The sequence below is a fragment of the Triticum aestivum genome, chromosome 1B, assembly GCF_018294505.1.
Source record: "Triticum aestivum cultivar Chinese Spring chromosome 1B, IWGSC CS RefSeq v2.1, whole genome shotgun sequence".
NCBI lineage: Eukaryota > Viridiplantae > Streptophyta > Magnoliopsida > Poales > Poaceae > Triticum > Triticum aestivum.
In genome coordinates this window covers 548,751,318-548,764,073 of record NC_057795.1, presented here as the reverse complement: position 1 = coordinate 548,764,073, position 12,756 = coordinate 548,751,318, and the positions used below count along the sequence as shown (strand labels likewise).

General features: G+C 46.7%; 2 protein-coding genes across 2 annotated transcripts; one reads left to right on the top strand and one right to left on the bottom strand.

Annotated features, from left to right (window-relative positions):
- Positions 1–4,428: 4,428 nt before the first annotated feature.
- LOC123137515 (histone H3) lies at positions 4,429–7,537 on the top strand. Its single transcript, XM_044557304.1, has 7 exons — positions 4,429–4,685; positions 4,801–4,826; positions 4,918–4,957; positions 5,450–5,577; positions 5,671–5,745; positions 6,529–6,604; positions 7,148–7,537. The coding sequence occupies exons 1-7, from the start codon at positions 4,583–4,585 to the stop codon at positions 7,198–7,200; spliced, it is 501 nt and encodes a 166-aa protein (XP_044413239.1). The 5' UTR covers positions 4,429–4,582; the 3' UTR covers positions 7,201–7,537.
- Positions 7,538–7,934: 397 nt separating this feature from the next.
- On the bottom strand, positions 7,935–11,969 carry LOC123137505 (ABSCISIC ACID-INSENSITIVE 5-like protein 2). The gene is made up of 4 exons (XM_044557295.1): positions 11,665–11,969; positions 10,558–11,545; positions 9,963–10,034; positions 7,935–8,181 (listed from the first exon to the last, which is right to left on the bottom strand). Exons 2-4 carry the CDS (start codon positions 11,383–11,385, stop codon positions 8,101–8,103), a joined length of 981 nt encoding a protein of 326 aa, XP_044413230.1. The 5' UTR covers positions 11,386–11,545; positions 11,665–11,969; the 3' UTR covers positions 7,935–8,100.
- Between the last annotated feature and the right edge of the window lie 787 nt (positions 11,970–12,756).

The following is a 12,756-nucleotide window of genomic DNA, read 5'->3' as shown; positions in this document are numbered from 1 at the left end:
TCGGCATGCAAGTCGTGATTCCTATTACAAGAACATGACCAATATCATACATCACATGTATATAATTCATCACATTCTTTTGGCCATATCACATCACATAGCATACCCTGCAAAAACAAGTTAGACGTCCTCTAATTGTTGTTGCATGTTTTACGTGGCTGCTATGGGTTTCTAGCAAGAACGTTTCTTACCTACACAAAAGCCACAACGGTGATATGCCAATTGCTATTTACCCTTTATAAGGACCCTTTTCATTGAATCCGATCCGACTAAAGTGGGAGAAACTACCACCCGCTAGCCACCTTTATGCAACAAGTGCATGTCAGTCGGTGGAACCTGTCTCACGTAAGCGTACGTGTAAGGTCGGTCCGGGCCGCTTCATCCCACAATACCGCCGAAACAAGATAGGACTAGTAACGGTAAGCAAATTGAACAAACCAACGCCCACAACTACTTGTGTTCTACTCGTGCATAGAATCTACGCAATAGACCTAGCTCATGATGCCACTGTTGGGGAACGTAGCAGAAATTCAAAATTTTCTACGCATCACCAAGATCAATCTATGGAGATTCTAGCAACAAGAGAGAGGGGAGTGTATCTTCATACCCTTGAAGATCGCGATGCGGAAGCGTTACAAGAACGCGGTTGGAGGAGTCGTACACGCAGCGATTCCGATCGCGGTTGATTCCGATCTAAGCACCGAACAACGGCGCTTCCGTGTTCAACACACGTGCAGCCCGGTGACGTCTCTCGTGCCTTGATCCAGCAAGGAGGAGGGCGAGGTTGGGGAAGACAACTCCATCAGCAGCACGACGACGTGGTGGTGGTGGAGCAACATGGTTTCCAGCAGGGCTTCGCCAAGCACTACGAGGAATGAGGATGTGGAGAGGTAGGGCTGCGCCAAGAGAGAGAGAGAGAGAGAGACTCGTATCTTTGGCATCCCCAAAAACCCCACCATATATAGGAGGAGGGGAGGTGGCTGCGCCCCCATCTAGGGTTCCCACCCTAGGGGTGCGGCAGCCCTAGATGGCACTTGGAGGGGGCGGCCAAGAGGGGGAGAGAGGGGGGCGCGCCCTAGGGTGGGCCTTTAGGCCCATCTGTGCCCAGGGTTTCCCCTCTCCCCTCCTAGTTGTGCCTTGGGCCTTGGTGGGAGGCGCACCAGCCCACCCAGGGGCGGCCCATGCAAGCCTCCGGGGATGGTGGCCCCTCCCGGTGGACCCCCGGAACCCTTCCGGTGGTCCCGGTACATTACCGGTGACGCCCGAAATACTTCCGGTGGCCAACACCTCACTTCCTATATATTATTCTTTACCTCTGGACCATTCCGGAACTCCTCGTGACATCCAGGATCTCATCCGGGACTCCGAACAACATTCGGTAACCACATACAAACTTCCCTTATAACCCTAGCGTCATCGAACCTTAAGTGTGTAGACCCTACGGGTTCGGGAATCATGCAGACATGACCGAGACAACTCTCCGGCCAATAACCAACAGCGGGATCTGGATACCCATGTTGGCTCCCACATGTTCCACGATGATCTCATCGGATGAACCACGATGTCGGGGATTCAAGCAATCCCGTATACAATTCCCTTTGTCAATCGGTACGTTACTTGCCCGAGATTTGATCGTCGGTATCCCAATACCTCGTTCAATTTCGTTACTGGCAAGTCACTTTACTCGTTCCGTAATGCATGATCCCGTGACCAACTACTTTGTCACATTGAGCTCATTATGATGATGCATTACCGAGTGGGCCCAGAGATACCTCTCCGTCATACGGAGTGACAAATCCTAGTCTCGATTCGTGCCAACCCAACATACACTTTCGGAGATATCTGTAGTGTACCTTTATAGCCACCCAGTTACGTTGTGACGTTTGGTACACCTAAAGCATTCCTACAGTATCCGGGAGTTGCACAATCTCATGGTCTAAGGAAATGATACTTGACATTAGAAAAGCTTTAGCAAACAACTACACGATCTTGTGCTATGCTTAGGATTGGATCTTGTCCATCACATCATTCTCCTAATGATGTGATCCCGTTATCAATGACATCCAATGTCCATGGTCAGAAAATCATAACCATCTATTGATCAACGAGCTAGTCAACTAGATGCTAACTAGGGACATGTTGTGGTCTATGTATTCACACATATATTACGGTTTCCAGTTAATACAATTATAGCATGAACAATAGAAAATATCATGAACAAGGAAATACAATAATAACCATTTTATTATTGCCTCTAGGGCATATTTCCAACACATTCCTCGCATATGCATACAGAGTATACTTATCATCCCGCGGCTTCCTCGGCTTTAGGTTGAAGTCACGCAACTAAATAGGTTGAGGTGCACCGGGGATCTATGATGTGTCGATCTCATCATGCGTGTGCCCCTCATCCTCGTCGTCCTCGCCATCTCTGGAGTCCTCAAGAGAGCCTTGTGCATCTCTTAACGAGGACCTCGACGGGGGTAGGCACGATGTTATCGATGAAGCGATGGCCTAGAAGAGCGCCTACCCCATGTGCACAAGACTTTGTAGATTGTAAAATTGACAAATCATCAAGTTAGAAGACATGAACATTGAAAAACAAGTATGGAAATAAATTTATACCATGTCATACCTCAACAAAAGCGTTAAGGGTGTTGTAGGACTCTTCACCTGGAGGGTGCCTCGGTACGTCGCCAGCATCGTTGACATGCTTTTAGAGCTCGGATTGCTATGAAAACAACAATCTAAAACATTTTCTGCTCAAGTTATGCTTGTACATATAGATAATGGAAAACTTACCACAAAGCGGACAATCGGCATCGACTCTGTCCGTCAACCGTCTCTGATGAGCTTGTTGTATTGGCCATGCGATCGGTTCACACAATATGTCAATGCATGCAAGTTCAGGTGAGTACGAGCAATGGGACGAAACCACATGAGGTTATTGAGGTAGCACTTGAGTGCTTCGGTATCAAAAGGCCACGGGACAAGGCGAGCACATGCTTTTACCATAGAGCGAGCGTCATAGGCTCCCGCCCTCACCGCCAACCCAAGCCACTAGCACCAACAGGGGAACACCGCCGGGCAACGAGTGGGTACACAAGGAAGGAGCCACACAGTTCAAACACCGACAGCCAGCAAGCACGTTACCCAGCGAAACACCCCCAAAGCATACAAATAGTCTACCCCAAAGAAATACTCCCTCCGTTTCTAAATATTTGTCTTTCTAGAGATTTTAACAAGTGACTACATACGAAGCAAAATGAGTGAACCTACACTTTAAAATAAGTCTACATACATCCGTATGTTGTGTCCATTTGAAATGCCTAGAAAGACAAATATTTGAGAACGGAGGGAGTAGGAACGAACACAATTTCATGTAGACACCAGCCAGATACGACCAGCCAGATGGAACAGGCAAAACTCCATGCGGACAACGGCCGGATAAAACGAACAAGACAGAGCGAACACAACTCCACGCAGACACTGGCCGAATAGGACTAGCCGGGCACGAGCCAAAAGGAATGAACCCACCTTATCCAACCACATCAAGACGCCGTCTCCGCAACGTCTCCCAACACGTCGACCCGAAGAACCAGTCGGGTGGGATCCAAGAAAGACACACGAGCCATCCGACACGCGCACGCACAACTGGGCATGCTCCCTGCACGGCAACCGCTTTTACCCGGTGGAGCAAACATCATACGCCGTCAGACAAGCGAATGAAACGGTACACGCAAGTCGAGGGGCGCGAGCCCCAGGGCCACGTGTCATGGACCCCGAGGGTGCCGGCTCGATGAGGAACGCCCGGGCCCGATCGAGCGCATGCAGGATGCTAGGGGCATCGGCGCAAGGCGCGCGCAAGCAAGGATGACTACTCCAGCATCGTTTATACGAGTAACTATAATTTCATGGGTATATAAATATTCTAGTAGATTAGCATGTGATTACCGGCCCATATTAATGTGGTTACGTAAAATATATATCTTATTTGGTAACACTTATTGACTTACCAAAAGAAAAAAGCAAAATTTATTTGGTAAGTAAACAATAGGCAGGGTAGCGAGGAAATAAAATTAAAATAGATAGACAAATGTAGGGAATATAGGTAAGGTTCGACGATATACTTGTATCGAAAACGTTCTTATATTATGGGACGGAGGGAGTACAAATATTTTTTTTAGAAAAGTTCATTCGTTTTCTTTTTTTAGGGAAAAGTTCCTTCGTTTTCGACATGTGTGAAACTTGTGTGGAACGCGAGGCACTATTCCAACGGTCACTAGACGAGTCGGGACGAAATGTGGCAAGTTGCATCGCGTGTCTCCGGGAACCGCTCCCCCCCCCCCCCACCCACCCCCACTGTCGCCCGGGCCCCACGCGCCCAACGTTCGACTCGCCTCGCGCTAGTAGTAGTAGTAGTAACCGCTCCTCCCGCACCCCACCCCACCACCACCCGCTTTTCTCTCCACGGGAAGCCCACGCGCCGCAGTAAAACAAACAAACGCGAAAAAAAAGAAACTCCTCCCTCCTCCTCCTCCTCCGCGCCGACCCGCCGCCGTCGACAGCGCGCCCCGACGCGATGGCCCGCACCAAGCACCCGGCCGTCAGGAAGACCAAGGCGCTGCCCAAGAAGCAGCTCGGGACGCGCCCCTCGGCCGGGACGCCGCGGCGGCAGGAGACAGGTGAGCCCGCCCCTCCTTCCTTCCTCCCCCCCATCTCGAGCGAACGCCGTCGCCTCGTCGCGAGAGATGGACGCCCCACGCGTGATGCTAATGTGTTCTTCCTCTCCCTTTGCAGATGGCGCGGGCACGTCGGCGACTCCGGTGCGCGGGCCTTCCTGGGTCACTTCCTTTTGTTTCGTCTTGTTTTCTGTTTTTGGTCTGACTTGCTCGTCTCCTGTTCGACGGAATGCAGAGGCGAGCCGGGCGGGCGGCGGCCCCAGGGGCGGCTGAAGGTGCGCCCTTCTTTGTGCTTTTCGGTTTTCCGCCGCGTGTTTAGGGCTATTTCCGTCTTGTTTGGGGCGGGGACTTGTATCTTCTCCCCCCTTCGTTGTTGCGCACATTTCTCGGGAATGCTACCAGGAGCAGTTGCGGTTCTTTGGCCCTTAGGGAGGGCTGCACCGGCAATTTCTTCGCTTCCTTGCTCCAGATTTTAGTTTATCTTCTACAGTAGCAAGATGATGGATGGGGACTTGCGTTTTTCTTTCCCCTTCCTTGTTCCGGGCATTTCTCTGGAGCAATGTTTATGCATTTCCCAGTATTGTCCTTTGCCCTCAGAGGGGAGGGGATCGGCAGTTTTCTTCGCTTCATCGGTCCAGATTTTAGTTTATCTTGTACAGTAGCAAGATGATGGATGTGACACAAAGTTCTCAGTTTGGGGGTTGCGCTCTTCCGGGTAGTTGTTAATTTCGTCTGTGACTGACTCGTATCTATTCTTGTGGGAGCAGGGGCAACTGGGCAACCCAAGCAGAGGAAGCCACACCGGTTCAGGCCAGGCACGGTGGCACTGCGGGAGATCAGGAAGTACCAGAAATCGGTCGACTTTCTCATCCCGTTTGCACCATTTGTTCGTCTGGTGGGTACCTCTGTCATATCCTCTCGCTCTCTCTACCAACGATCTGGAGTGCGGAGTGTAAATTGGAATCTTTTGTTCCTGACAAATTTGTAGATCAAGGAGGTCACCGACTTCTTCTGTCCTGAAATCAGCCGCTGGACTCCCCAAGCGCTCGTTGCAATTCAAGAGGTCAGTGCTCAAACCTGGCATGTACTATTAGATCTGATGGTTTGATTAGAGTACTACAATGCAGATGAATTCAAGATCTGAAAACCATGAACTGTGGGGTAGATGCATGTATCATAGTGTCTGAATGCTCTGGTATTAATTCAGTTTGATATATTTATTTAGCAGCATGGTATTGTTTTGGTGGCTGGTAACCCAAAACTGAAACGTGATTACGAGCAAAATGGTATCAATTGTCTTTTCTGTGTGTTTGTGCAAATCTGGTTGTTTGGTCAAGATATACAGTCTTGCAACATGAATACATGATCCTGCCCACACACTCAAAACTGAACTATTGGTTAGATGCCATATGTCTTATGGAATTTAGGGTGTAACTGAGAGGTGAGCAAGTGGTAGTGACGTTCAATTTTGATTCAGGATGAGGATATTGTGATCCAGAAAATTGCATGTTATGGTTATGTGTCCGAACGCCAAATGATTATGTCTATATCCACTACATGCTTATGTGTCCCAACCCCCAAATGATTATCTCTGTTTCCAGTACAACAACAAAAAGTACTTTAGAACCAGTCAAGTTTATTGTGCATTTATACGAGATTGTTGTTTGCACAATAGACTTACTTTAGTCGCCTCTTGCCAGAAATGCCTTCTTCTGCACAACGAGCAAAAATAACATAAAGTTGACTATACTCAGTGTGGCCTAAGAAATGAGTTAGTACTTTTAGTCACTGGCCTGTGTATTTGCTTTGAATTGACGCATAATTCCCTTTTCCTTTCCCTCTGCAGGCTGCAGAGTATCACCTCGTCGACGTATTTGAAAGGGCAAATCACTGTGCCATCCATGCAAAGCGTGTTACCGTCAGTAAGTTCTCACTGAATGAAAACTTCCTTCCATTTACAATATTATGCAGAAGGAAACATGCCAGTTATGAAAGAGTTTCAATTACAGGATCACCTTTGCTTTCATTTGATGTGATATCTAGTTTTGATGTTGTTTCAAGGTTCAAGAATTCTAACGATTAATGATAGGATCCACAATTGTTATATCTCTGCAGCTCCTCGTATCTGTTGTCAACGAACAAACATGTCAAACAATTCATTAAAAAAAACGAAGATGTCAAACCGGGTTACTATAGCAGGAAATTCAGGGTTGATTACCTATTTATTCAGGGTTGATTACCTATTTATTTCTTATCTGAAGGATAAACATTATATAAAATCAGAATTTTATTTGTAGGTTACATTTTTTGTTTCCTTATAAAACTTGGAAACTGTTGAGAATCATCATCATCATGGCTGTTGCTATTCTAACAAATAAAACGGATGCTCCTGAATAAATGGAACTATATATGAAGATGTATTTACTAGCATGTTCCTGTTAACCTGACTTTTTTTGCTGCTACAGTGCAAAAGGACATACAGCTCGCAAGGCGTATCGGCGGGAGGAGGCTTTGGTGATACTTCTGGAAGACGTTCTCTGCATCATAGGGGGAAAAGACTCTGGTGATACTAATGGGAGATGTTTTATGTATTGGGGGTGCAAAGGCGGTGTTGATAGTGGTCCAATATGTTTGACTGTGTCGTTAGAAAGTATTGTAGGTGTATCATTTAGTTAGATGTGTCTTCAAAGTTGATCTGATTCGTTACATGGTTGGGATCATTCGACTTTTGCATTCAGGCATTGTTCCATTTGAATTGATTGCGGATATGGAATTTTAAATGACTTGGAATCGGTTGCGGATTTTCCGCATTATTGCAGGAGCAAACCAGAATTGCGCACAAGCGTTTTCATGCATGTTTTGTTTACTTCAACTTCTCAAAGAATTTTCTTTGTGAACTGCTGTGATCAGCGCCTTCAGAGTTCTAATGATGCATTTTCTTTGTGAACTGCTGTGATCAGAGCGCCTTCGCAGTTCTAATGATGATCAAAACTTCATGCTGATTTCACGACTCGGCTGTCAAATTCTCACCCGGATCTCAGCAAAAACAGAGGTATCGGCGGACATACGCTCTGTCTGGCAGAAGCAGCAACGAAAAGACACTTTCTTTGGGCATGGCCACATACATGACCACCATATGATGAGATAGAGACAGACATAACTTACCATGTACTCCCTCTGTTCCAAAATAGATGACCCAACTTTGTACTAAAGTTAGTATAAAGTTGAGTCATCTATTTTGGAACGGAGGGAGTACAAAGGAGCTCTGATAAAATTAAAACATAACCTGGCAGATTTACACACATTGACAAACTCTGAACCACCGGGCTGGGACATGCTAAGGGCTGCTACTCATCTACAAACTCTGAACCACCGGGCTGGGACAAGCTACCAACTGCCCCTCAGGCTACTATCGACGTCAAACAGGGGCAGAACTTGTTCTCCGGAGTTGATACTTGGGTTCTGGGGGAGGCGCGGAGGTTATCATCATGTCCAACTCCTGAAATTATTGTGAAATGGAAGGCGTCAGACATGAGATGAATATAATATAATATAAGCTACGTACTTAGCATCCAAATGAAGTGTGGGGATATTGTTTGCTGAATTGAAGAACAAGAATCAATTACATCATGCTGACAAAAAAATATTTACAGCCACAAAGTAACGACCGATGAAATCTCAGTATCATAGTGTTAGGCTAAGAAAGAATAGGACTACAAATATTGCTAGATATGATTAATATCACCAGCATCATCTTTGGGTGATGTGGTCTTAACAGATAAATGGCAGGCACCCATTGCAAGGACCAAATGGAATTGCACTCAAAATACAGAAAACACAAGCACATATGCTCTCTGTGGTTTTCTTTTACCCGGTGCTCTGTTGCTTCACGCATGTACGATTGAGTGAGTACAAAGTCTAACGTATTCATTTCCAGTGGTGATCTGTTTGTTAAGTGTGTTTCCTGTCAATGTTCATGATATGTGTTTATTTTACTTTCATAAAGGACTGCAATCTGTTGGGTAACTCCGGGATTGTAATTGTATAAAGAACTGGGTTTTCATTTTTAGATTGTATGGAGAGCTACTGTGCAATTGTGAACAGGGAAGCAATTCTATTACACCTCTTACTCGCCAAGTATAGGGACATGATTCATTGATTCAAGATAACCTATCCATATATTCAATTCTCAGCAGCAACTCAGTTTTGACCAACCAAAGCATATGCCGTAAGGGCGCCAAGCATCTTAATGAATTGCTACGCTGCAGAGAAGAGCAATAAAGTTCTATGAATCAATGCTGCAGTTCTTCGTACAAACTGCTTATTAGGAATAGCAGGCACTGCTGAAATCTCACCCGCATTGTTAACTAATAAGAACTACTATTAAGAAGCAACCGAAACAATAGAGTACAACATATGTGCTTTCAACAATATATCTATATAGACAAACCCCACTAGTCAACTACAAGTCATTAAATAGCAGTTTTTCTGCTTCCATATCATTAAAATTGCTGTAGCCATGCGCATATCAACTTCACCATGCAAAACATTGACATACTTAGCCTAAGTACACCGGTCAATACATTCAGTAGGGTATATTCAATTAAATAAGATGCTCAAGAACTTCATAAGAGTTTCCTCTAAATTCGAATGACCAGCTGCTTATATTTCCAAAAATTACTAAGTTCAAGCTACCAAAAACTAGCCCCATTCAGTTAGTTTATATACATTATGGTATGTTTGGCCCTGTAAAGAAAGTGTGGCACAATCTTCAAGTCAATGCCAAAACTTAGTTAGCTCTGTAAGCAAGAAAAATAACTTTGAGATTCCACTTTCGTTACATAGCCTCCAATAGATATTTGAACGTCAAAAACAAACAATGAGATCACTGCACGTGTCTGTCAGCATGGTAACTAAAATAGTTTTCTCAACAATACTGGACAAAAAAAGTAGCAATGAACATATGGGATTCAGCAGTGACAATATAGATACAGGTCTGCAAAGCATACTAAATGAGATGTGTGGGTGGTGGTACTATGGAATCAACTAACATGATTACATCAGTATAGTGCACTTATTACACATGATATTATTGAGCCCAAGTAGAAAGAAGTTGAACGATTGACTAGTGTGAAACAAAATAGCTTACTACCTGAATAAAAACATTGTTACAATAACCTGGGTTCACTACAATGCATAGTGGAATGCTGTAGTTAAATATCCTCCACCAAAAAGAAGGGGCGAAAAGTAAGAGTGTTACAGTAACAGAAGACAAAGTACCTTCTGCTTCTTCAACCTCTCGTTCTCCTCTTCTAGACGAGACACCTTGTTTTCAAGCTCATTAGTGTAAGCCTGCCAAGTAGAATGCACTAGGTTATTGCTATTTCTTTATTAATAGAGTAGAATGACATGGAATGAGAATAAGTCAATAGGCTACTCCAGTGGCACAGTCATTTCTTTTACTCTGCATATAAGTTTTGTCTGAAGTCAAACTTTATAAAGTTTGACCAACTTTATAGGAAAAAAATATCAACATTCGCAATACAAAATCAATATCATTAGAGGCATCATAAAATTAATTTTCATATTGTATAACTTTAGTGTTGTAGATGTTGATATTTTTAATATAAATTTGCTCAAAGTTTATGTAGTTTGACTTCAAACAAATCTTATATGCGAAGTAAAAAAACGTAAGGGAGTACCTAATGATATTCTTGCAATTTGACTATTTGAGACTAAAAATTGTAACATAAATACCTAAATCAATACATTCAACAATAACTTTTCACAAAGCTTTGATGCTGCGATCATAACATTATAACAGGACATAGCCAATGCGTAGGAAAACAGGATAGACAGGACAATAGCTGTAGACCTGCTTCCTCGCTCTGGAGCGTGCAGCTGATTCCCTGTTTTTTATCATTCTCTTCTGCCTTCTTTCTACAACTTTATCAGTTACACCATCTGATGCACCACGCTTGCGCCTAGGTGTCTGAGGATCAGAAAGTGCATCGAGCATTGGTGACGTAATCTGGCCATCCGGGTAAATTGGTTCCATGATAGCACCTGTAGCAACAGACAATGGCTGAGGACCCAAATGACTTGCCATGAAAGGGCCTGCCATGCTTGGATGCTGGGGCTCCAGGTACTGCTGTAACCAATGCGCTCCGGGGTTCAAACTGGGCGCAGCGGCCGTTACACTGCTCCCAACCGCACCCATGTTAGCTGGCAAGTCAATTGGATCCTTCAAATGCCCTTCAGCGACAACTCCAGCTTTCACCAGGAAATCCTCAAGTGTCATCTCCCCAAAGGTCGGCTGCCTCTCCCGCCTCCGCCGAATACCCTCCTCACCACTTCTCTTCGGCGAATCTTGGATGCCCTTCCACACCTCGTCCACCGTCTTCTTGCTCAGCTCAGGAGGCATTGTGATGCTCCCCTGGCGATGCAGGCCCGGGGCCGGCTCAGACTGGCCAGCGACGCCACCGACAGGATCCACGCCGTCCGGAAACACGCTCTTGAGCAGCTCGTCGAGGTTCATACTAAGCAAAGGCTCTGTCAGCTGGCTCTGCACCTCATCGAGGGTAAGGCTGTACAGGGAACCTTGCCTCGCCAGGCCCTGCGCCTGCCCGCGCTGCCCCGGGCCAGCATAGCCGCCGCCACCGCCGCCTCCTGCCTGCGATTGCGACGCCATTGCCTGAATCATGAACCGGCGCTCTCTTGAACTGGTCGCCCCTATGGGGACAAACACCTCGGGAACAACGATGCCCAAAGCAGCCCCCTTTCCACCGGCAAAGACCCGGTCACAAGTCGCCGAGCCGCAGATCCACGAGACCGCGCACAGCACGCGCCGGCGAACGAACCTCCTATGAAACAGTAGCATGTTTGCATCAGACAGAATCGCACACTCGCTCATGAACAGAGTGACTCGGGAAGGAAAACACGAGCACATACGGGACGAACGCGCAAGGAATGTTAAACCAACCTCGATTTTTCTTCCGGGAACGACGGCGACCAGCGGATTGGAGGCAAGTCCGGCGACCGGATCTCCGCCGCTCCGACCTCCCAGCTGGAGTCCGCGTCGAATTGAACGGGGCACCCGCGCGATTCCCGACCGCCTGGCGCCGGATCAAGGCCCCGCGCGGCGGTCAGAGCTGGCTCAGTCTGGCGCCTACCATTGGGGAAGGGAGGAGGAGGCGACGGCGGAGGCAGCCACGGTGGGAGTGGAAGTGGAGGAGAAGGAAGAAACTGACGGATGGGCCCTGATGCGAAACCGTGGGCGACGGGGGCAATGGGCCCACCGAGGGACGGAAATGGGCCCACCTCCGCCTACGGATAAAAAGTGCCGGATCCGGAGCGTGTCGGGTTCCAGTTTGAGCTTCCAACAAAGAAAACATTAACGATGCAAAGTGAGGGTCTTTTGTCGATGCAAATGGAGCTGCTAGTACGATGTCGATGTGTTGAATGTGGACAAAATACAACGGATGGTTAAAAGGATAATGATATATTTAATTCAGCAAGGTTCAAGTCCCGGTGCTTGTATTTATCTCGTATTTATTTCAGGAGTTTCGGCGATGTGCATTTAGGGCTAATTTGGTAGCAGCCGAATCAAAACCGGGGGAGCAAACCCCAGCCGGGGGAATTTTCATGGCATATGAGATCTCCTTCCACGGCAGGGAGATTTCCCTAATCTCTTCTATACCATTTGGTCGTTTGGGGACAAGGAGACAACGCCCCAGGTTGCTAGGTGGACCTCCATCGCGTGAGAGGAGTGGATGCGCGGATTTTCTCTCCGACCTGTCGAGGCGTGGATTGCTCTCCCTGGAAAACGACAGGGATCGGGCCAGAAATTCCCCGAGTTGTGAGCGACCAAAGAATGCGCTAGCTTTCCACGGGCTGACTTGCCCCATGGGCTTCCAGCCCTGGGTTCTGACGGGGATCCCTCCGGGATACCGAACGACCAAATGAGGCCTTAGAGGGAGGAGACGTTTTCATTGACTATGAGGCGCCTACGGTGACTTTGTAAAATCTCAAAATGATATGCCGGTTCAGTCTCTCGGAAATGTGCATGTGTGCC